Consider the following 24,770-nt stretch of genomic DNA (forward strand, 5'->3'; position numbering starts at 1 on the left):
TTCTCCACGTACCAGGCAGGGGTGGAATCCATTCTCCTCCAGTTTCTCAGATCTTGCCTCAGCTTGTAAAAATTCATCCAACTCCACCGAGGCCAGCAGGAGATAACCCTTGGCACGTCAGGATCTGAATAAACCTCTCAACTAGAAAAAGCAGCAGTCTTCCTTCCTCAAAAACCTGTCACTATTTGGTGGGGAAGGCAAGGGGCTGTGGAGCTCAGTGAACTGCAGTGCAGATCAGCCTTTTTAACTCAGTTAAAAACTCAGATTCTGCCCGGGGCCTGTAACCTCTGCTGAGGTGTCAGCCCCAGCCAGGGCTGTGGCTGTGAGGGATAAAACCTCATGGTGCTTCAAACCATTAAAGCAGCTCAGTGTATTTCATGTCAGCCTGGAAACCTGACTTGCCTTGCTATTAGAAATGGAACATAAGGTATAAATTTAGCAATCCCTGGTGTATTTAGCATTTCACATCAGTCAGATTTTACTTGACACGAAAATCTGAACTTTAACCTGTATTTAAATGTCTGGATTTCTTGCTCTAATTTTACATACTGAAATGTCCTAGTTCCTGGCAAGCCCCAGGTCTTTGCTGGGTGAATGTTCTGAACCATGGTTGCCCAAAAGGGTACTGGTGTCACAGGAACCACTCGCTGCCATGCTGCAAAAAAGGGTTTCAGTGCCTATCCCCAGTGCATGAGAGCCCCCAGGGACACAGTCCTTGCAGATGTACTTCAGTGGGGGTAAAAACGTGCTTTTCTAACCCTCCATCACGTGTACAATACACCCACAATGCCTGCAGACCCTCGTGCTGTCTTTAACAGAACATTTGGATGTGATTTTACGCATAAATTAGACTCAAAATAATAATATTCAATGTTTGGGTCATTATGACTGGCTGCAGAAAAAAACAGCTCCAACCAAAGCTCCCAAACCCCCGCAGCCAGTGCCTGCAGGATGAGAACTGCCCTGCTTTGACACAGACCCCCAGCAGGACTCGGGCACAACACTGGGGCCACACACAAGAGCACACACGTGTGTCTAAGGTTGTTTATTAATTCGGTCTGTTCTAAGTTGTACAATTATGAAAACAACAAAACGACTGCTGGAAGCCCAGGAATATTTACAATCTCGCCTTGTTGTAGTGAGGTCAGTCTATGTTTGTTGCACAGATTGGTTATGTTTGGTACCACAAGATGTTTAAAATTCAGACAAATTTGAACAGATTAACAATTGTATATACAGGAAATAAAAGGAAATTCAAGTATCAAAATACAGACAGATTAAATAACATTTGTATTACAAATCAGCCCCACTGCCATACATCACAATTAGCAAAAATGTCCACATTGCAAACTGAACTCGACTGTCTCTGCCCTGTCAGGGAATCCCAGGTTATTCTTCTGTGGGTAAGAAAAATGTCTGAGCTGGGTTGACTTAGCGAGAACAGCACAGGTACTTTTCTTTTGGGAAAACAAATTTAAGGTATTATTTATATGAGATTTAAAAGGGAGACCTTTGCAACACGACAGCTTTGTGAGCGCTGTGCCGGCTCCAAAACACGGATCTGAGCAGAGCCAGGGAAATGCTGCTGCTGCTGCTGGAAACTTCTGAGGTGGGTGGAAGGAGCATTAAAGCACTGGCTCCACCTCAGCTGCACACAGAACGGGACGAGTTCGGGGCTTTTTGGCATCTGCTCTGTGTCTCAGCAGCCTCCTGAAGGTACAGACTTCACTACAGGTACAGCCTGGAAGGTGCTGCATCTTCTCCCTGGGAGGGGGGACAGGCGTGTACCCCTAAAAAGTTGCATAATTTCTTCTAAAAAGAACAATCCCAAAGCAAGTTTAAAGTCAGTTGAACAGCTAAGGTTAGCGCTGATTTTTTTTTTTTTCTTTGTAAACACAAAATAAAAAAAGGATAAAGCATCTTCAATTTGAAAAAAAAAATCATCCCCTCCTATAAAAAGAAAGACAAAACTTGGCAACTCTGTTTGCCAGCCGTGAGTGAGGCTCAGCCCACAAACCAAAATCTGTGAAACACAATCTGTCTTTAAAGAGAGGAACAGAGGAGCCCCAACTCCTCCCGGGCAGGTAATACAGCAGATGCAGTTGGATGCAATGTCATGTTCAGCACCAGAAATTTGGGGCAGTTTCCTCAAGATAGCACAAAACCCTGCAGGGAGGAAGAGCCCGAATACTGCACAGTGGGTGGGTGAAGGTGGCCAGGAGCCAAAAACTGGCACAGCCCAGGGTCAGTCTCCAGCACTGAGTCCCTCAAGAAACCTCACCACACTGAACTGCCAGAACAACTGCTCTGTCTGTGAGAAAGGTGAGAAAGGGAGTGTCTGGCTAAAGAATGGATCACTAAAGACAACCACAGGTTTCCACATGGGGCTGGCATGGACCACCAGGGTCACCGAGCCCAGTGCCTGAAGATTGGAGTCTTCATCACCACGTTACCTCCAAGCCAACCTCCAAAAAAGCTCACGTGTCAGAAAGGAAAGGCGTCCCTCCTCCCAAGCAGAGGTTCAATTTGCAATCTCACCAAAGACTTGTTGCCAACACACCAAATATTTACACTTACACCAGTATGAATTGCAACATGTGCATAACAAGGAATGTTAGGTTTCCTAAATTCATTGACTTAACCCAAAATCTCCACTCCCCCTTCCCAATCCTTTACAGGTCTGTGCCCTTGGGATTACGGTTCACTTCCCTCCCAGCCTCACCGGTGAGAGAGACTAAAGGAAATCCTGACAATACAGCAGCAACTGGAGTTAAACAGGAATTACTCAGGCACAGTGTTCCCGTGGCAGCAGGTCCCACAGCCCTGCCAGGGCCTGGTGAGATCACCACAGACACACTGCGCTGCATTCTGCATCTGAAGAATTCATATCACAACCATTTTAACAATCTCCCCAGAGGGGAACAGTCTGAAAACACGTCAGTCACAGCCCAAACCACTGTGAAACACTCGGTAATTCAGAATAAAAGCAAGCACACAGCACCTTTGAGGTGGTGTCTTTGGGGACACTGGGCTCGGACGGGGCCAAGCCACCCTCAGGCTGATGTGGTTTGTCCTTGGGGATGGACTGTTTCAGTGTAATGCCCAAAATTTAACTCCTTATTTGTTCATCTTCTGAAAACGGTTGCACTAATTAAATAATGAGCTAGTATCAAAAAAGTGCTAAATCACAATTGAATATACTTAAAAAAAACCCCCAACCCTTCAGGGCATAACTGCATTTAAAAACAAGACAGGTGCACAGAGGCTGGAGCAGGGAGTCATCCCAGGAATTCAGTGCGGAAACGGGAAGAAACGGGGTCCTTGCCATAGAAATGTCAAGTATTGCAACACGACAGTTCAGGGGATAAGGAAGCTTTGTACCATCGGGGATATTGGCCACAGCTGCTCTGGGGTGAAAGATCCTTTGCAGATTCTTTTCCTCAAGTTACTTCCATTTGCTATAAAAGCGTGGAGTGGCTTGGAGAACGGGATGCAGACTTACCCTGCCAGGTTCTCACGCAGGAGGAAGCGATCTCCAAGAATTTGGCGTTCTCTCCTGCTCACCCAGAGCTGAAGCAGAGTAAGTACCATCAGAAATGTGCACACCACGCCCCTGCTAAGACTTTCTATCGTGCTCCTCGCTGGACTGCAGGATTCTCAGTAAATGAAAATCTGTGTTTTTTTTTTTTTCCTCACCAAAAAGCTGCAGTGCTACATTGAAACCGTGAACCGGATTTGCTCTGTGTCACTTCATTAAAAAAAGAAACTGGCGGAAAGACGTTTTGTCTCAAACTAGGAAAGGCGACATCGCTCTTGGCCTCCGAGTCTCGAGTTTTCCTTTGCTAGCAATGGAGATGAGCAGCTTTCCTCGGCGGAGCTGGGTCCCTTCCCCCCTGTGCTCTGGGAGCCCTCACCGAGCAGCCACGCACCCACTCTGAGGCAGCCAGAGGGAAGAAGATCTTCATGTCAGGAGGCCACTGCGTCCCAGGTCTCTGCCCCGCTACTACATCCCGTGGTAGGAGACGGCTGCCCGGAGCTCAGCTTCGCAGAGGCAAACAGAAAGGAAATAATGGAATGAATTTCCGAGTCATACAAAAACACGTGCTGGGAGAGGCGAGGCGAACGGGCCGGAGATGGGACACAAAAAAAACCGTCAGGGCTACGGACACAGAGCGGCAGCGGCGCGGTTTGGGAAGGGCTGCCTGTGATCCCTGCTGGGTTTGGTCACCCTTAGAAAGGCACATGCTCTCGTGACCCGGATTTAGGGGGTGTGGAGGGACCTGCCCTTCCCAGCTGAGAGTAGGGGAAGTGAAGAGCTCAGAGCCCCTGACACTGGGGGGACGTGTGGCAGCTGCGTGGTGAACACCTACACGTAGAAACTGCTCTGCCACCCACACCAGGGACTGAGTTTCTCTTAGAGGGACACAGAAACCTTCAGGGCACTCTTAGAGCTTGGAAAAGTGCTGATGGAAACCAAACTCAACCTCCTGGAGCACCTCAGGCACAGCAACGTTCTGCTGTCCACAAGGCCTGGGCTGGCAGGGTGGCACTGCAGGCCCTGGGCAGTGCTGACTCTGTCAGGGACTCTGTGGCATATGAAATGTATGTACTAGACTGAGCTTTCCTTAGTTTTTTTTGCTCTAAGACAACACTTTTAGTCCTCTCACTGGGTTCCCACTGGCTGAGCCCCTCAGTCTGAGGTCAGTTTGCCATTAAGTTGCAAATGACTTGGGAGATCAAACTCATTCCTGAGAAAGAGCTAAAAAACGACTTTGAAACATCAGATTTCACTGCAGGTGAGGGGAAATGGAAGATTTGAGGCAGCAGCTCCAAAGCCACAGCAAAACTCAGACAAGCTGCTACTGGCCCTAACGCCAGGGGCAAATAACCTAGGGCTGCTCCCTAACCTCTCCCTGCTGATGCTGCTTGTGGTGCCCAGCTGACATCTCTCCTCCCCAGCCTGGGGCTAACAACAACATGTGCCTTTGGAAGCTTAACCCCATAGGCTGCCACGTGAGAACTTCAGGAGAAGTCTGGTGAGTGCAAACACAAGGACTATGAGGGAAAGAAAAACCTAGAAAGGACTGAAATGCATGCAACCAAACCCCACCTCATGTCCGAGGGGACAGAGCTCACAGTGGGAACGATCACACCCGGCCCAAACCAACGCTCCCCCACCACCCAGAGCAAGTTCTGTGCTGGGTTTTGAGGAAGGAGACTGCGGACAAGGGCGGCTGTGAGGAAATTGAAGTGCCCGTGTGTTATCTGCAGAGAGCATCACAGTGGTTAGTGTCGGTTCGACTGGCAGGAAGGAGAGGTGAGTTCACTGAACAGTACACAGCCGTGGCTCAGTTGGGAAGAGGAGGATCTAGGAGGAGGGAGTGTGTGCACCGAAGAGACAAGAGGTCTCCATCAGTCCAAGGACAAGGTGAGATAGAAAAAAAAGGCCTGGGGAGTATCACATTGCCCCAGGGATTCACAGTGCCAGAGCGAGGGCGGGGAAGACGTGAAAACGGTGGGCGGCTTTCCTGGATCCACATCTCCGGCTGCCAGCCTGCCCTCTCTGCTCCTCCCGCCTCGCGGGCAGCTACAGCGTTACCCTCGATTCCGAGTAAGGAGATTCACAGTGTTCAGCAGCGATCAGGTACAAAAGCCGTGTAAGTCTACAGTCTCCTAAGTGCTGCTGCCTTGGACGCGGTGCCTACGCGGGCTCAGGGCGAGCAGCTGGAGGAAGAGGGAGTTTAGAAGAGCAGACAGATCAGATCGCAAAGGCACGGTTAGACGGGGCGGACGCGGGCGTTTGCTTTAGAAGATAGTGGTCTCATACTTAGTGCTGAGGGTCCGCTTGGAGTCCTGCTTGGGGTCCACGACCCAGGAGACACTGGCATGAGACTGGGAGTCTTGGTCCACTTCAGGGGGATCCAGCTAGAAAATAAGGAGAGAAAGGGCATCTTAGGACACCCGAGCTTCTGGGACAGAATGAGCAGGGACTCAAAGCATGGAAGGCCTGCCTGCCTACTGCCCGTCCCAAAAACGTGCACGTGTGCAAGGAAGCAGCTCTTGCTGGGGAGCCATTTGAGTCCTTCACAGCTAAAACGTGTCTGGCCACGTCAGTCTCAACCCAGCACCCCAAGATGACTCCCTGCATTAGGCTGTGAGTCCCTGTCACCATCAGCGACAGCTTTGCTCATCTCAAACAAGCATGAAAAACGGAGCGCTACAGAAATGGGACAGAGGGAGACAGCTCCTGGCAGGTGAGCTCCCACGTGATTCACCCTCCTGACCAAGCACGGCTCTTCCTCTTGTCCTGCTAAATCAGGGTGCCACGGGGAAGTTACCACCCCAGCAGGAGCAACGGGGTTAGCTGAGAGCTGCCACACTGCATCAGCAGGGGCGGGTGGGAGCAGCAGATCCCCGGGGTTCATCCGAACCCCTGGCGTGGGCCAGAATGAGCATGGGCATGAACAACAGGAGGCAGGACACGGGGGCACAGCAGGAGATACAGGAAGTGGGGAGGCAGCCCGGGTGGGTTTGGAATGGAGGATGGCAGGAAGAAGGGTAAAGACCTTCGCTCCAGGACTAACAGACTGCAGCGGCAGGTAGGAGGGGCGGTGTGTTGTACAGGTGTGACAGTAACAACAGCGGGTGTCGGGAGGGAGCAGCACCTGAGCGGGGGGAGCAAGCAGAACACAGACAAAAGGAGACATTAAAGGAAGGCAGTGGCTTGTGCAGCAGTCCCTGCTCCTCAGCAGCTCCAGTCTTAGCTGGTTTTGGCTACGGGGAATCCCATGCTGCAGCTCTGCAGGGTTTGCACGTGGAAAGCTTGTGTGGACCCAGCAGGGCACTAAAGCCCCATCCCACCTGAGCTATTTCCACCTCTGCCTGCCCTTCTACTACCAGGAGAAGCCCCAGCCCTGCAGCAGAACTGACACAGACACAGACCTGCAGTGCCAGCAGCAGGACAGGCACCTGGACCACGGCTGGGCTCCCCCCACCACCCAGGGGAGGTGTAGGGGTTGTGGTGCCCACAAGAACCCCCAGCTCAGCCCAGCAGCTCGCTCCTGCCCGCACCCACGTACCGCGGATTTCCTCATGCCTGCTCGTGGTTTAGGCACCGGTTTGGAAGATTTTGTTTCAATCATTTCCCCTGCTCCAGCACCCAGAGGCTTTGCTCTCTGAGCTTGCAGGGCGAGCTGGTAGGCGACCTCGAATGCCTGCCCCAACGTGAGGATGATCTCGTACGTCAGGTTCTTGGAGAGAACACAGAGAACACAAAGCTGTCAGATCACCCTGTGCACAGTCCCCCTGTCGTTACAGGGTACGAGACAACACGACACAGACACGCTGCTGCTCTCAAGGCAGGAAAAAGGGAAGTTTATTTTCTGACTCCAACATTTATAGATTTCCAAAGGTGACAGTAGATTGGAGGGTGAAAGTGCCACCTTTCCAAGGACACTGGACAAACCAACAGTCCATCAAATTTCTCCTCTTCCATAAAAGAATGCAAAACAATAAGTTGTTTACAGAAAGTGAGTGGGAAAGTTTGATATAAGAATGCAAACATCAGAAGGCTTAGAAAATCTTAAAAAATCAGGGCAACATCCCCCTTGTGCTCAGAAGCTGCTCTGGGGTCACAGACGTTCCCATCAGCAGGTCACATCCTGCTGTGTCCCTGGCAAAGCCACTGAGCTCCAGATGTGGGGGGAGCCTGACCATGATGCCTCCCCCAGGGTCTCCTGCCCACCTGTAAAGCCCCACCAGTACTGCAGTTCAGCAGCATAAAGAAAAATAGCCCAAAAGTCTTGTGCAATTTTGATTCTGCCCAAGTATAAAAGCAAATCACACTTCTACCTTCTCTGAGTTGTTAAATCAACCCATTATGCTCAACATAATTGAGAGCATGTTAGAGGTTTGTGCAGAGCACATTCCCCAGGAGGGAAAACTCCTGCCCTGCTTTATTCAGAGCTGGAGATGGCAGGAATGAAACCAGACAAATATTCTCTTTGTCCACAGAGATCCAAAGGACTGGCATTTGGAACCAAGACTACTTTATGGTAAAAATGGGTGAAAAAATCCTGGAAAGAAGCAGTCTGTGACTAGCCAATAAAGCTGAGGGATGAAACAAATGAGCTGCGAAGGCCTAGGAGATGTGACATGACAATGCACTCACCACATCCACAGTGCTGAAGACATGGCAGTAGTGATGGCTGGTCTGCAGGTCCTTGGTGATGTAGGCAAATGTGCAGAGGTCCTCAGGGTCCTGAGCAGCACAGGAGATGTTCCGGATCTCATGCTCAGCAATGACATTCTGCCGGGGTCAACCACAAGCACCCGTCACCCTTCTGGGGATGGCAAATACACCCGGCAAACAGTGGCTGTGGGGGGTGTCCTGGGGACAGGGAAGGGGGGTTCTCCCAGCCAGACCAGTCCCAGCTCCCTCCCATGGCAGGAATAAATGGCAACACGGTCCACAAGCAGCCAGTCTGCCAAGCCTTTGGCACTCAGGTGATCATCACCACCTTGGTATTCTCCCACAGCTCCAGAAGCTCCCCAGGACTAGCGGTGGCTTCTGGAGTCACAAAAAGTGACCTGCAGCCCCCAGGCAGGTGGGATTGCAGGCTGTGTCCCTCCAGACACTGACTTTGAGGCATCTGCAGCTCACCTTGTTGGAGGCATCGATGAACTTCACCCCTTTGTATGTGATGGACAGGATTATGGTTGGGATCTTCTTCATGTGCTCCGTGGATTTCTTCAGAAACAAGAATAATTCAAGTGACCAACTGTGAATGGATGGTCTCTCCTTACCCCCACCCCAGAGACGCCCACACCTGTACAAGAAGTTTAGGGGATCTGGGACCAGGAGGAGGAAAGCAAGCTCCTGGTGGAAGCAGAGGGGAAGAGACAAGGACCTGAAGAGAACCCAGCCACCACTTCCCCAGTGAAATCACCCACTCTCCCAGAACCTCAGCGTACTGGAACAATGCTCTGGCAGTTCACCAGACACAGTGGAACTGCCTGTTTGGTGGACAGGGCTTGGGGAACCACTGAGGTCTCCCCACCCCAACCCACATCATCCCCCCAGGCTGCAAGTGAAGCCCCCAGCCCCAGGGTCTCCATACCCTCATCTTGGCACAGGCGTCCTGGGTAGACTCTGTCCCTCGGAGGTCTTTGATCAACATGGAGCCCAAGTACTGTGTGGAGGAGGGAGAGATGTTAAATCCTGCCAATCCCACGGCAATGACACTGCCCTGAGACCCCAGAGCTCCTGATCCTCGCCACCCCCACTAACCAAAAGCCACTTACGTTGGCCTCGTACCCGCAGGACTCGAAGATGAGCTTCTCGGGCTGGTGCTGCCAGTTTTGAACAGGGGCATAGGGGGCTGCCAGGCTGGGGGGGCGCAGGGTGAGCCTGGACTCCCGACGGTCCTCCTGCATGGGAAGAAGCAGGGATATGAAGCCACAGTGGGTTGGAACAGCTCTCATTGGGGCTCTTTGAGCTGAGCTGATTGAGGTTGGCAGTGGCCAAGTCCCCCAGGAGCTGGGTGGAGGTAGCACATTAAGGTGCCAGTGCTGATGGAAGTGTGAGCCATCCATTTCTGAGGTGAAACTGAGGTATAAAGGAGCTGCTGACTCTAATGTCTGAGGGAAGCTGAGCCTGACCATCTCCCTCCCTTCTCCCTGGCTCCAGAGATGGAGGAGCCTGTGCAGAGGGCCCCCAGGACACACAATAACACCCACTAACCTGTGCTTTGTAGCGCTCAGCTCTGGAGTAAGGAGCAACCTCAGTGCCTCGATCGTGCTGCCTCTTGGCAGTGTCCCCGGAGGGCAGCAGGAGATCAGCAGATCTGCCTGTGCAGGAGTCGTTCTGGCTCAGGGGTGACGACGTCTGGGACATCAAATCCTGGCACTGGAAGGAGCAGACACCACAAAGGGACCCGGTCAGCTTGGGCTGTGCTGTGAACCCCATCATTCCCTCCACACTGCCCAACACAGGGTGCATTGAATGGACTAATGGGGTCAGCTCCTGCCTCAGTGCCAGTCCCACCCTTTACCTTCTGCATGAGACACCTCACATGCTCCAGGACAGTTTCAGCCATGTACTCACCCTTTGTGCCCAGCATGCCTCTGCCTCCAAGAGCTCATCCCAGGAGGGCAGGGGACACACGCTGGGCTCGGGGCAAGGTCATTCCAGAGGGGTGGGCTCCCTTAAAGCACTAAGCTAAGCACCCGAGGGCGACGATGATCAACCAGCCCAGCAGAGGAGAGCCGGGAGCCGCCGCCAGAGCGCGCCCAGGGCCCGCAGGCACGGCCGGAGCCTCGGCACAGCTGTGGCCGCATTAGTCCCATTCATCCCGCTCGCTTGATTTGCCATTGACGTCCGCCCGCCCCCCGCGCCGCAGCCAGCGCTGGAGCTCACCAGCTGCAGCGCCAGGAAATGCTGCAAATGGCTCATTCTCCCAGGCAGCCTCCCCGGGCAGCATCTCAATCAGATGAGCAGCCTCTCCCTGCCTCAGCCCCGCTGCTGCCTTCGGTCTCGCCCGGCTCACGGTGCAGATCCTGCCTCGGCTGCTGGTCCCTCCCGTGCTCCTGCTGCCTGGCACAGGGCACTGAGCAGCGGGTCTGTACTGGGCACCCTCCCAGTGCAGCACCAGAGTGAACCCTCTGTGTTCTCACACTTGAATCCTAAAGATTCCTAAAGAATCCTGTGTCAGCAAGCAGGGCACAGCAGCCCCACTCGCTTCATCTAGGGCTGTTTGGGTTGGAAAGGTTGGGAATCCAAGAGGGCAGAGCTCTGCAGCAGGGCAAGGACCAGATGTTTAAGTTGGGTAAACGCTAATCACTCCAATTCCTGCTCCAGGAAGCTGATTAGCAATCTCTGGGAGGAGGCAGCACGACATGCTACCCCATTCCTGAGCTCAGGGTCACTCTGAGCCCAGCAGCTTCTGCCAAACTCAGCTCTCAAAAGCCAGTTTTCAGGAAGAACGGAGAATGTGATGCTTCCCTCCCAGCCAAGCCCCGTAACAAGGGCCTGACATCCAAATGCTGCCACTCCTGCAGCAAAAATCAACATCCACACATCTTGTCGAGTGTTATTTGGCAGCGAGAGCGGGAGCTCTCAGCAGCCCAGCCGGGCCAGGAGAGGGCTCTGGATCCCAAGGGTGCAATCAAACACCAAGTCCCAGCTGCAGCCCCTCTCCAGCTGGGCTGGGTCACTCCTGCCTGCTGAAAGCTCCCACATCTCTGACGAGGAACCAAGGGTAACAAAGTGGGCTCAGAGCCCCTTTCTGTGCAGGGCAGAGGTGGGAGTGGCACCCTGCACCCTTTCAGTGCAGACACCTGCTCCCAAGGGGCAGCCTGACCTTTCCCACGGGGTCACCATCCAGAGGCTGACCTGTAAGGGCCGGAATTATCTTGCCCCTGCACAAGTATTTGCTGCCTGGGTGGCTGGAGAGGACGAGGCAAGCAGCTGTATGGACACCACTGGCCATGGCAAGATTTCTCCCAGCACTGCCACACAAGCAGGCAGGGAGCCACGAGCAGGGACTCACTCTCAGCTGTGAGAACCGTGGTGGCTTGGCTGGGGGCTCCTCGTAGGGTCTGTCTGCCAGCGAGGCGATGATCCTCTTCCGATGGCCCAGCAGGTTCACTTTCAGCACCTGCAGGGAGACATCGGGGTCAGCACGGGCACAGAGCTGCTCTGAGAGACTCCCAGCAAGTCCCAGCCCCAGGGAACAGGGCAGGGCCTTGCTGCCCTGGCAGGAGGGAGGTGACACTCACGTTCACTATCTCAAGCTCCCAGAGGTTTTTCACAGTGTCAATAGAGCTGTAGCCACTCGAGAGGAAGGACTGGATGTAATCCTGCAGCCCCAGGGAGTCGAGCCATGCAGGAACTGATGGCTGGCTATTCCCATCACAGCCCAGGGGTTTCAACTGTGAAAGCACAAGAAAGGTGTTAAAAGCTGCAGGAGCTGGGGTCCCAAGGGATATGGGGTCAATGAAAATCAGTTTACAGGCCACCACTATCTCCACTAGCCAGTAACAAAAGCACTGTACAAACAAAGGATCAAGACTGGCAGGAGGAACAGTCTCAGCATCCACATAGCCTGGAAGAGCAGTACACTCCTCCTCCTCCTCCTCCTCCCTGCTACTCCCCAGACCCTTCCCACAGCCCTGGAGATGCAGGGTCTGCCTTTTCTTTCCCCCGTGCTCACAGCCATGCCTGGCAATGCCCATCTGGGCTGGTGCTGACCTTGGGGAGGGAGCGAGCAGCCTGGAGCAGCTTCCGGCGGTGCTGTGGGTCACCGATCCCGATATCCCGAAGGTCCTGGTCCTCCATGACATTACAGCCCTGTGGGGACAGCAGGAGTGACACAGCAGCAGGGGACAACAGGAGCCACACAGGTGTGTGAATGGACGTCACACAGTTAGGGCACTCTCCTGACTTGACCTCCAGCACATCCTGGCAGCAGGAGGAGGATGAGGAGGAAGAGGAGAAGGATATGGAAAGCTTCCAAGGCTGGGAGCTCTGCCCCATGTACCGACCTTGGGCACAGAGAGGGCTGACAGGAGCAGAGCTACAGCACATAGAGCACTGCCCCCCCTCCCTGCCCTTAGCCCCGGGGCATGGCTTACTGCCACCTCCCGTGGGACTGACACACAGAGGCTTTAAACACCCTGTAACAGTGCCCAGGCAAACCCCAGCCCCTCCATGCCCGAGCAGGGACTCTGGGTTCTGCTCAACCTCCCCCCAAAGCCACAGGGAGACCTGCACTGCTTTCCCTGGCAGCAGGGGAAGGTCAGGTGTCCCCTCTGGCTCAGGCAGGGCCAGAGATGCTCCAGTCACCCCACACCGTGCTGTTAAAACCCATTTTCTGCCCCTTCCCCCAGCAGAGCAGAAGCACGGCGACTCCATCCCCCTTTAAAAGCCTCTGTCACAACCTGCTTCCCTGCCCTCCTACCTGGGCAGAGCTCAGCAGGACACGTCTCCCCACGGCTGGCAGAGCCACGCTGCTGTGTGCCAGAAGGCTCCAGCTCCCCCAGACCCCCTCCCTGGCCCTGCCTCCCTCTGCTCCCCAGAGAGTCCCAGCAGGTGAGCGCCCACAGCGCTTCACTGCTCCACATTCTGGTTTTAGAAGAGAAACCCAATTAAGGCCGGCTGCAGGGAAGGTGAGGGCAGGTGAGATTGCCAGGCACCCTCCACAAAGGGCAGCAAGGCTTTCCTGCCCCTTCCCATCCATGTTTTTGTGGGATTTCAGCAGGTGTGCTTTGCTGAGTGCTACCTGCTTTAAATGCAGCGAGCTGCCCCAGGGCAGCCTCCTCCCGAGCGTGTCCTTGCTCCTGGCCACGCCAGCAGCTGCTCTGCTCCTGCCAAGCAGCATCTGTGCCACTGCCATGGCAGTGTGGTGACAGCAGAGCAGGATGGCCCAGGAGCTGCCCTTCCCTCGGCCACAGAGGAGTGTTCAGGGAAACGGGGCATTAACACCAGAGGTAAGAGATGCCCTGAGATCTCTGTGCCCTGCAGCCCAGATTAGTCATTTAGCAAACAGCAAAAGAGCAGTGGGTGGCAGGAGGCAGAGCCCTCAACACCCCCTGACAGGGCTCCTCTGCCTTCCCCTCCCTTGGCAGGTCAGATCCCACACACTTCATTCCTGGAGAGCTGGGAGGGGACAGGAGAGCAGAGCCTCAGCTGACAGCCATGGCATAAAGGTATTTATGTGTCTGAGAGTTGTTTAAACAACAGAAAAGTCGGGACTAAATGGTTCTGCAGCCCACAGTGGGGGTGGGGGGGGATTAATTCCGTGTTTTGCCAAAGGCCAGTTCACAGACTGTGCCAGTCAGGGCCGTTGTGCTGGGAAGAGCTAGTGCCACTGCCCCAGAGCCCCTGGGCACACCAGATCATGGCCAGACCCCTCTGCCCTGCAGCCCAGAGCCTGTGAGCGAGGCCAAGGGACACCAGGGGCTCACCTGATGGAACCACATCACATGAGCTGTTCTGTGCACCCCTCAAGTGCACAAAATCAGGGAGTAAGAACAGGCAGGTTGTTGCTGAAAGCTCCAGGCTGCCCATTTGGTGCACAAGCTGCAACTCTCTTGGTCTGGGAACAAACTCCCAGGGATTAACACAAGGAGCTGCTGCTGCCAGGGCAGTGACCTCTGGCTGGTGGGCAGCAGCATCCCCCCAGAAAGATGGAAATATCCCCTCCCCTTTCTTGTTCATGAATTTTAAGCCAAAGAGCCACATTTAATGTGCATTCCTGTAACAGCAGGGGATTGTATGCTGGCTCCAGGGAGGAGGGAAGGGATTAGTGGGGATTAACTCCCCTGACAGACAGACACCTCACCTGGCAGGAACGCAGTAAGTGTGTGAGGAATTCATCTCCCAGAGAGAGATGGCTTGGAAAAGGGCTTTTTGAAATGGACAAAGAGGGCCAGAGCAAGTGATGGGATTTCTCTCACAGGTTTGGAAAGCAAAGTATTACTGCCCTGTGAGGGGGAGGAACAGGGAGGGACTGAAGTGCCCACAGCCTGGCACACCTCAGGTACCTCAAACCTGCAGTTCCCAATGCCTGCGCCTGCTCTGCTCCCTTCACCTGCCCATCCTGGTACTCTGTGGCTCCATCCCCCTGCAGAGAGCCAGGGCTGAAGCTGGGATAGTGCAGGGAAGGTGTTGGCAAGGGCAGAGCTCACAGCCAGCCCTTCCCTTCGTGCCACCAGGACAGCAGGAACAGTCAGCAGTGGAATGAGCTGTGACAATGGTGATGTGAAATTTTCATGTACAAAAACTAAACAAGCTTGCTGATCCTATTTACAATTTCACTCATGCTCACTTTCCAGTGTTGAGCCCTTTTTGGTGCTAATCCCCTTCGACATGGTGATCCCACATGAGCAGCACAGAGCTGGTGGCTCTTGCTCTCCCACAGGGCACCAGTGCCAGCCCCAAGGCAGGGCAGTGGGTGTTCTCTCACCTTTGCCATCTCAAATTCAAAGAAAATTGCTTGTTCTGTAGCAAGGAGAGAAGGTAGTTAAACACTGAAGCCTACAGCTTTCTCCTGCACTCCTTATTTTTATGTGTCACATTAAATTCCCTCGGTGGCAGTCTGTATTCTCTGGGTACTTAACAAGGATAGACAAAGCATAGCAGCTCTGAACAAATTCCAGCCCCTGATGCAGGAGAAATGTCCTTCAAACCCATCCAGATTTCAACTCCCACGGAAAACAATAATCTGCCACTAAAACAGAGAATTAAATACAAAGACACTGGAGATCTTTTAACCTTTGCCAGCCACACAGAGGAGCCAGACTTTAAACCTGTCTGCACTCAACACAGCCTCAGGCAAGAGCCAAGGAGCAGAGCTGCTCTGCATGGGCCGCTGCTGCTTTTTGGTTTTACTCAAAGGTTCTCTTTGGTGCTGGCCACAGGGCAGCAGATGCCACCTCCCAGTGCCCCTCTGAGGGCACAGGGCAGCCCCAGCTCCCCCCAGCCCCTCCTCAGGTCCTCTGAGGGAGAGCAGGGCTCCAGGATGTGCTCTGCCATCAGCCCAGTCCTCCAGGAGCCTCCAGCAGCAGCCTCAGAGATGCCAATTACAATCAAAAAGACTTTCCCAAGACGTGTTTCCGATTTTATTCCTTGTGACAAGTGCTTTTACCTTGCATGTTCCTCCTGGGTGCCCCAGCACCACGGGGCTGAGCAGAGTGAGAGAGGCTCAGGGCTGGCCCGGGCCAGAGCTCTCCCTGTCACCCACATTTTGGGGCAGTGAGGGACACCTAACAGCTCCTTCATCCCAACATCTCACCAAGTGCTCTGTCAGGAACCAGCTCCCACCTGGGCTCAGCCAGAGAAGGTGAAATGCATTACCTGGGGCTGGGTAGGCTGAGTGCCACCCTGGGTCCCAGCTGGCACAGACTGGCTGCCAGGCAGGCAGAGGGCCCTTCATCCCCCAGCCTGGCCTTCAGCTTCCTCCGAGCCAAACTGAGCCCCCTCCCTGGAGAGGAACCAATACCCAGCACCATGAGGGACACTCCTGAGCCCTGTGCCCTCCACACTGCCCCGAGGGAGGGCAGGCATCTGCCACTGATCCCTGTCCCCACTGGGAGCCCCGTGGGATGCTGCTGCAGCCGACCTGCCTGCAGAGACACGAGTTCTTGGAAAAAGGCTTGGCTTTGGTCATGCCTCACTGCCTGCACTGTAGTTAAACAGCCTGTGAGACTCCAGGTTTCTCATTAAAGGAAGAAAAACCAGTCAGAGGTTACCTGGCAGAAGGCAGAGTCCCCTCCTGCTACCGAGGTGACCCCAAAGTGACTGAGCCAAAGGCAGCGCTGCCAAAATCTGCCAGGTTCTTCCTCCAGCAGGACACTCTGCAGGCACTTAACTACCCAATTTTCAGATGCTGCTTCTTCCCCAGAGCCTGGCGTCTGTCCATGCTCCTGTTCCAGCTCAGGAAGGGCCTGGGGCAGTGAGTGCTCTGTGCAGGACGTGTGGCTGGGCTGGCAGCAGAGGGACCCTGACACCAGTGCTGGTGTGAGCACACCCTGCATGGGCAGGACAGGACCAGGACGGGTCTGCTGCAGAAAGCAACAGATGCAAACCCCAAACACAGCATTCCCAGACTCCAGAAGCTCCTGCAGACATCCCAAGCAGAGAGACAGATGAAGGCTCTCTGTGCATACAAAGCTCTTTTTCTTTTTCCCCTCAGTGCATTCGAGACAATTTGCATCTTGTTGAAGATTCTGCTGTCACTGCTATTGCTCTGCTTTTGGCAGAGATGGAGACATGTCCAGCTCACAGCTGGGCACACCCAGATCTCAGAGCAGGGGGACTCCATTTGGTCACACAACTCTGTGTTTGTGATCTGTGGAGTTTGGTGCCTTCCCTTAAAGGCATCTGGGCTACTTGAGTGGAGAGCAGGAGAAAGGATCTGTTTGGCCACAGGCACGATGAGGAAGCCCAGCTTTCCACAGAGCATCGATGGGGAAAGGGGCTCATACACAAAACCCTACAATAAATCCGAGATTATCACACAGCCACTTCATCTTTAATTTTCTTCCCCATGCAGACTGGCAGCGTGACAACGGCAACAGAGGGAATCGGTCATGGTTGTCAAGTTCAGGCAATTTTATTGAGAGAAAAAAAAAATTAACTGCAACTTTAATGGGTTTTTTTAATGTTTCTGGGGCCTGGAGCTACTAATGAATCAAACATAAGTATCCTCTAAATTGCCAGTTCTGGTCCACCCACTTTGCTCCTCAAAATCCACTCCAACCTCTCTGCTCCCCGTGGAGTCCATTCCTATTATCCAGGGAGCTTTGGCACAGCTCTGCCACATTTCCCAAGATCCTCAAACTTCCTTCAACCCCAGATCCCTGCATGCCTCTGCTCTCACCATGCAAACAACTCAAACACCCCAACCATGGGGGATAAAGCACAGCCCTTGGAACCTCCCAAGGACCAGCCAGAACCCACTGGGGAGATGTCAAACAAAATTCATTTAATTGAATGAAGTGATTCCCACTCAGGGGCTTGGCAGAGACCCTTACCCCAGGGTCCAGCTCCCCTCTTAGGGGCTCATTTAGTGCTGCACAGTCAGTCTGGGGATACTGGCACGTGTTCCTGGGGGCTGACAGCAGTGATCAAATCCAGAAACAGCCACCCAGAGCTTCTGCCCAGATAGGGGGAGCTTGCTCCAGTTCCAGCCTGACACAGCCAAGGCATGGGCTACACAGAGCTCACCTGAGTCTACATGAAAATCCCTGCACAGCTGTGGTCAGGCCACGTTCTTGCTGTGTTTCAGCAAGAGCAGATGCAGTAAAACCCTACCAGGGGTCTCTGGTGGCTCCTCACAGATCATTCCTGGGTGCAAACTGCTACTGGAATGTGTCAGTGCAGTTTTCCCCGAATGGCTACTATAAAATGACAAGTTCTATATGAAAATAGAAAAAAGCTCTGGGGCAGACACATTCCCAGAGCATGTCCAAAGCCTGGCTGCTGCCCAGGGAACCAGCAGCTGTGTGCCAAGCTGGGCCATTCAGAACTGGATCGGGCAGAGCTGAGTGACTGAGGACACAGGAGATGCCAGTGCTCCAGCAGGGCAGGTACCAGGTGAGGACAAGGATTTGCAGATGTCAGCCCACACCCAAATCCCAGGATGTGAAGAGCAGAGGAGACCTGGCTTTGTCAGATGTGGAGCAGGGCTGTCCTCAGCCTGGGAAGGCACAAGAGGTGCTGAGCTCACACCCCCAGCCAAGGTGAGCCAACCTGAGCCAAGGCCTCAGCTCCACATTTATCCTGGTTTTGCCTGCACACACAGAGAGGAGAAGGGGAAGGAAAGGCTTTCCATTAGTGAACAACACTGCAGGCCAATCTAACATGGCTTTGAATTGCATTGAATCACATTAATGTCAGTACTCTAAATTATTTGCAGACACCCCATTCTTCCACCACCATCATTTTTCTACCACTTCTCCCCAATTATAAAAAAATAAATAAAATCCCCCAGAGGAGCCCAGGGCACTACACACAGAGAACAGATTTCCCTTTCTGACGCTGTCTCATTGAATCAGCATTAGCTGCTTTCCACACACTCCATGGGAATCCAGGCTTGAACAATAAAAAAAAAGCCATAAAAATGGTTTATGTTCTCTTTTACCTGCTCATTTGTGAATCAAAATATCTTTGAACTGAATAAGAAGTTCAACTCCAGAACACTGGTACAAGTGCCAGAGCACGCGGGGTTTGCCCTTCTCAGATGTCAGCCCAGGGGAGGCTGTGGGGCAGCAGCAAGATCCCACCCTCCAGGGGAAGAGAAAAGCTTTTCAAGCATCTCAGATACATTTATGGGATCTGTGGGATCACAAAACACCGTGTGAGGGAACAGGTAATGGCATTTCCTTCCCACTTCTGTGAGGAATTCCACCAGCAGTTATTGCAATTCCTTCTCATTACACTGGCCGTGTCCTTGCCCTCTCCAGACAGGCAAAGTCCAGCCTGCTGTTTCCCTGGGTTAATCTCTGCTTGCTGCAGGGACCAGGAATGCACTGGGCATCCCAAAAATCAATTTCCTACGCATTTTGGACTTCCCAAAAGGGGCATCTGTGGCAGATACACCAGACAGCACAGCAGACATGAGGGGGCCAAGCTCCAGGAGCAGCAGAATCCCTCTTGGTCCATATTCCTGTGACATTTTTCCTGCTCTCCCAGCTCTTTGCCCGCCAAGGACAATTAAGTCCATTTATTGTGCACTTTTCTGGATGACACTTCTCACTCACTGCTGCAGTTTTGTGATCTGACCTTTCATTCCCCTCCTCTGGTGAGGGATGAGGCAATGAGGCTCCTGGAACTCGGCGCAGGCTACGGGGCCGCGTTCCTCCACGTGGGAGGCAGCAGTGCTGGGTGGTGGGGTGGGCATTCCTGGGTCACTGGAGCTGTTCACATTTGGCAGGCAATGCTGCTGAGGGTTTTATCCTACTTGCAGAGCTGTATTTTTGCTAAGTCAAGGACAGCACAGCCACTGCCAGCAGCTTCGCCGCGGTTGTGTTCACCCACCGCACAAATAAACTTTCCCCTCTGATGAAGGAATCCCAGCGGGCTGCAGAGCAGAGGAGGAGGATTGGAAGCACTGTCTCCACTTGAGCTGTTCCTAATCCCAGCTGCCTGCACAGGCTGCTGCCCAATTCCAGCTCCATATGAAAAGCAGCAGCTGAGTGTCCAGTCTGACTGCCCCGTGGCAGTGGTGCTGGTCGTGAAGGTCACTCAGTGGCAGGGCAGAGGGTGAGGGAAAGAAGCTGCAGTCTTGGACAGTGGGGTTTGTGCTTGAGAGTGGCAGAATAACAGGGAAAGTCTCTTCCCTGCCTTGTCCATAAACACAGTGTGGCTACAGTAGGAAACCTGAAGGGAATAGGAGAATTTCTGCAGACACAGAGATGTGGCCAAAAGGCAGAGGTGGGAAGAGAACTGCAGTGTTTTGGAAAGCTAAGCTACCTAAATTCATCTTTTATCATCCCTTTCTTCCCTCAACCAAGCCAAAAGATTACACAATCCAAGATCTGTGCAGACTTTGGTCCCTTCCCAGGAACAAGTAGATGGACGAGGGCGCTCCAACGTCAGGTCACCTCCATGTCCCAAAAATCCTGCTGACTTGTGCCAGCAATACCCACCCCCGAGTGAAGCCAGTGCTTGATCAAGACCAACTTTGTCCCAGATGCAGAGCTGGAGTTCCCAGGAGCAGAGAGGAGGCTCCAGAGCACCTTTTCCTTGCACAGCACAGGCTGAAAGACACTCGTGGCTCCCACTGTCACCTGCAGGAGCTGTGGGTCCCTGAGTCCCTCTCAGCTGTTGCTCAGCAGACCCTGAGAGGAGCAGGACCCTCCCTGCTGCCCACTCCAGCTGCAGCCTGTCCAGTGAGGCAGCCAGCACGTGGCTGGAGCACAGCTAATCCCCTAATCCCCAGTTCCTGGAGTTCTGAAAATAACGGAATTATTATTTTTGGAAACAACACATGTTTCTGCCTTCCTATATTAACATCTAATTAAGAAGCCAAATATATTTACAGAGCACTTTTCAAACTCCCTTTACACACAGTGTGCTCATGAATCATTTCCCTACCTGAGGGTAAAGGCTCTTGTGACATGGGGGATAGATTAACACAGGAGCCAGCTGAAAATACCCAGGGAATCAGAAATTCCTGAAAGCAGACCCAGCTGCAGTACAGGCCACCAGAGCTCCAGCAAGCCCAGCACCCCAGTTTGAGTCTCTTACAACCCTGTCCCACACTGGGGGCAAACAGGGCAATTTAAACCCTGGTTCTGCAGTGAAGAACAGCACCAGGCACCCTGGTGCCTTGTCAGACTGTTTTTAACCCTCCTCTGAGTTATTATCTACTACAGGCTGAGTATCTTCCTCAGTAATTAAAGGGCCCTTTTAGGACACTGCCCTGCTCTGTAGCTGCATGATCTCTGCATACTGAACACTCTCCTCCTGCAAAGCTCCTGGTTTGCCCCAAAAAGCACCTGGGGACCCCAAAGCAAAGTGACCATCCTGGCACGCCAGAACACCCTGCAGCTCTCTGAGCAGGGAGCATTGCAATGCAAAATCCTGCACAGAAAACACTTTTCATATCAAAATACTCCAATTTCCTAGTCTAGGCTACTAAAACTTAATTAACCTCATAACCCACCTGGTGATTTGCAAGCCATTACCCAGAGTTCTTTGGACCTTGAAATACTGAACACAGTGAGGTCATAAGAGGGATTAATCCTTTCTTAGAAACTGTTTAATTTCAGAAAATTAACACTCTTAGTTTGGAATATTCTCTGTTAGAGACTGGAAGGGGCAGCCAATAAAGCAACGGTTGTGCAGAGAAGAGGACTGGGCAGCTCAACACTCAGAGCTTGATGTCCTGAGCCCACGCTCTGCCCAGCTTCAGTGTTCACAGCAGTTTTAATAATTCATCCAAAACCATCAAAAACACCACCAGAACCAAATTAACTACCTGCTCCTCACTTGGCCTCTATCTGAAGGTTTTGCTCCCTCAACACCAGAAGCTGAAGGCAAGGAACAACACAGAGGGAAAGATTCTAAATAATTCAACTTTCCTGCTGTGCTAATGTATTAGCTTGGAGTTCTCAGGGCTGGGATGAATGGATTTAAAGCCAGGGTTGGCACGGGTGCCAGGGTCAACTCCCTAGGAAAGGAGATAAGCAGCAAAATGGAAATCAGCTGGGCTTTGCACAAAATCTATGTGAAATTGTTTGACCTTTTAAATTTAATAAGAATGAGCAAATGAGTGTCCCATCCCCTGAATCCAGCAGCAGCCAACTGCTGCACTGGGAGCAGCCACCCAGCACTGGACAGGGGAGAAAAATGTCCAGCCATGAAGAGAGCAAATCCTACCACGTACCCAACACCACCACACAGAGGAGCCTTTGCCACTGGAGTTTTGAGCTTAGTGGGGTCCATCACACCTGGGCAGGCAAGGGAAAGGTGTTGTGACATCTCCAAACAGCCCCAGCACACACAGGGACGCTGAACCCTCACACATCCCTGGCCAAGAGTCCACTGGGTGGGACATGGGGTGAAAGCCACAGCAAACCCCAGCTCTGGAGGGGAGTGTTGGCCCTGCCAGGGAAAGGGAAAGCAAATGGCCTGGTTGCTTGCTGTGGAGACCAGGAGGCACAGCTGGATAGACCCCACAACATTTATCTTCCTGGCCAGGTCATTTTTTGAAGTATAATTACATCCTGCCTTTAAGCAGCCCAACAGATGCTGCTCAGGTGTGTGCTTCCTGGAGCCTCCATCCATGCCCTTTCCTGGCTTCCTGTCTCTCTCCAGCTGCCCCTCATACCCTCCCCACCACTGATGGCCCCTGTGTGCTCCCAAACCCCCTCACCCAGCTCACATCCTGCTGGTGTCACCTCTCTGCACTGTGCCCAGCACCAGAGATGTCACCGCTCCCGTTCCAAGGCAGGATGCTGCATTAGCCAAAATGACTTTTCAAAGGTTTACATCAATTTTTTGTTACTTGCCAAACTTAAGAGTCCACATTCAAAAGTATTTCTTTAAGCCATGCGGGGAGAACTTCTCCTGCAGCACCAAGATTTTCCCTCCTGGCAGTTCATCCATCATTTCACAAGAATTCTTGGATTTTTACACCGTGCTGCTTTAAGTTTCTAGACACTGGTGATTAAAACCCCTCAACCCTGAGCATTACCATGTCGTCATCATTAGATTTCAGAGCCAACAGTGTCAGTGCAATTAGGTACAGCTCATTAACATACTGCCTGCATGCTCTGAACAAGTACAGTTCCAACAAGAGGTCTGCTGCCTCCTTCACAGCCCAGAGCACAAACTGCTCAGGGCTTCCATCAAATTTCAGTTCCCATTTTTGGAGTAGATTGGACAGTAAAGATTTAGCGGGCGGACAAAATAAAATTTTCTATCAAAATTTCAACGATAAAACCAACAACACCCGAATTAAATGCAGAAACCCAACATAACCCTCACCTATTCCTTCTGCCCAACCTCCTGCACCCCCCAGCAGCATCCTGGCGGGCGGCAGAACCCGGCTCTGCCCGGCGCCCGCACCGGCAACGCGGGAAGCTTTGGCCAAGCCATTCCCCAGGGAGGGGTCCCTGGGGCACTCACCAGGAAGCGCACATCGTCGAAGCCGTTCAGGAGCAGCTTGCTCTCGTACTGCTGCAGGCCGATGGACTCCAGCCACTCCCCGACGCTCTGCTCCAGCATCCGCGAACCTGACGAGAGAGGAATCGGCAGCCGCTTGAACAGGGAGAAACCGTTCAGGCGGTAGCAGCGGCACTCTGAGGAGGACAGATGGCATTGCCACATCATAGTCATTACCATAAAGAAACTCAAAAAATTATGCTCAGAGTACAACAAATCGGCGGGAAGACAATTCCTCTTGTGTGCGCAGAGCATGGACAACGAGCTCGCGCTGCCTCGGCGGGCTCCGGGCGCAAATCTGTGCTGCAGTTCACACTCAGAAAAGAAACTCCTCGCCCGGGCAAAGATTCAGAGGCGCCGCTGGGGCGCTGAGATCACAGGCACTGCTGTCAGGGCTCGCGAGTTCCTCGCCAGGCAAGCACATGAAGCCCAACCCCACGGGGATGCGGATCCACTCCTCGGCTCAGCGGAAGGGGGCGGGAGGAGAACAGCAAACTTCCACCCGAGGCATTCCCAGGCAGTCGCAGGTGCGAGGGAAAGGAGAGGAGCTGTGCCAGTCCTCTCATCGGAACACCTCTGGACACAGCCCCGGCTCAGCGGGGAGCACGGAGCAGCCTGAGAGAAAACAGCTTCATGCAGCCGAGCCAGCTCGGACACGGTGGATGCTCGGGAAAGCAGCAGGAGCCCAGGCAGAGCGGCTGTCCGCGGGAAGACACGCAAGACAAAGGAAGCACAGACTGCAGCAGCGGAGAGGAAGGGCTTGTGCTCTTCCTCCCCAGCAGTCCTGAGAGAGGCAAACCATGGCAGGGGCTTCGTCTCGCCGTTGCTGTGTTATGGGGACCCCAGGCTCATGTCTGGCAGCCCTGGCTCTGTCATTCTACCAGCGATCCGATCACTTGGCATTCCAGCACGCTGCCCGGACCTCTTGGCATTCCAGCACTCCGGCCCCAGAGAGCCCAGCCCCACCTCTGCAGCGTGTGACAGCACAGCCAGGACGGCTCTCACCCAACACTGCTGGTCCTGCCAGGTGTTGGGCACGCACCTGGATTTGCCCTTCCTTCATTTTCTTCAGCCGAGCGCAGCCGCCGCATGGAGCCCCTCGCTCAGACAGGGAGCAGCTCTGCAGGAAGGAGGCATTTCGGTTCCCTGCTTCCGAGCCCACAGCAAAAGGAAAAAAAGCAAATGCAAGCACACTCTCTCCTCTTCCTGCAGCAGCTCAAGTCCGAGCCATGCCCTGGCACCTCCCCCTCAGCCTCGGATAAAGGAGATTTCTCCCAACACCTATGGAAGCCCTGGCAGATGAGCTCTCCCTTCCCTCATCCCTGGGATGAGTCCAGTGACTTGTTACTCTCCTCTAGTAAAGCTCAAGACCTTAAGTATGACCAAAAAAAAGTTCAGAGATCTCCTTTTCATCAGGGAATTTGCTATGCAAGACAGGCAGATTTCCAGGCTCCCTGGCACGTCTGTTTCCAGCACGGACGCAAAGAAAAGGATGATCAGGAGACCCCCGTTTGCTTCCTTTGAACCTTCAGGTCAGCTGAAGCAGTTTGGCACCTTCCAGCCATCCCTCCCCACTGTGCTGCAGTGGCTGCACACA

General features: G+C 53.3%; 1 protein-coding gene across 8 annotated transcripts in view; it reads right to left on the reverse strand.

Moving 5' to 3' along the window:
• Window positions 1-1,030: 1,030 nt before the first annotated feature.
• ANKS1A (ankyrin repeat and sterile alpha motif domain containing 1A) overlaps window positions 1,031-24,770 on the reverse strand; it is a 74,224-nt gene continuing 50,484 nt past the window's right edge. For 3 of the 8 annotated variants that reach the window (XM_041427030.1, XM_041427031.1, XM_041427027.1), the window contains 11 exons: window positions 23,138-23,244; window positions 12,251-12,349; window positions 11,779-11,931; window positions 11,550-11,657; window positions 9,743-9,907; window positions 9,304-9,429; window positions 9,120-9,191; window positions 8,663-8,749; window positions 8,171-8,308; window positions 7,080-7,250; window positions 1,031-5,925 (listed from right to left, as the gene is read on the reverse strand). In XM_041427030.1, coding sequence (XP_041282964.1) covers window positions 5,806-5,925; window positions 7,080-7,250; window positions 8,171-8,308; window positions 8,663-8,749; window positions 9,120-9,191; window positions 9,304-9,429; window positions 9,743-9,907; window positions 11,550-11,657; window positions 11,779-11,931; window positions 12,251-12,349; window positions 23,138-23,244 — 1,346 coding nt within the window. In that variant the 3' untranslated portion in view covers window positions 1,031-5,805. Of the gene's footprint in view, window positions 5,926-6,566; window positions 6,666-7,079; window positions 7,251-8,170; window positions 8,343-8,662; window positions 8,750-9,119; window positions 9,192-9,303; window positions 9,430-9,742; window positions 9,908-11,549; window positions 11,658-11,778; window positions 11,932-12,250; window positions 12,350-23,137; window positions 23,245-24,770 lie in introns of those variants that run through there. The other 5 variants (XM_041427034.1, XM_041427032.1, XM_041427029.1 and 2 more) reach the window with 4 other exon arrangements.

This window comes from Onychostruthus taczanowskii, unplaced genomic scaffold (genome assembly GCF_017590055.1).
Source record: "Onychostruthus taczanowskii isolate IOZ18803 unplaced genomic scaffold, ASM1759005v1 scaffold97, whole genome shotgun sequence".
NCBI classification, from domain to species: domain Eukaryota; kingdom Metazoa; phylum Chordata; class Aves; order Passeriformes; family Passeridae; genus Onychostruthus; species Onychostruthus taczanowskii.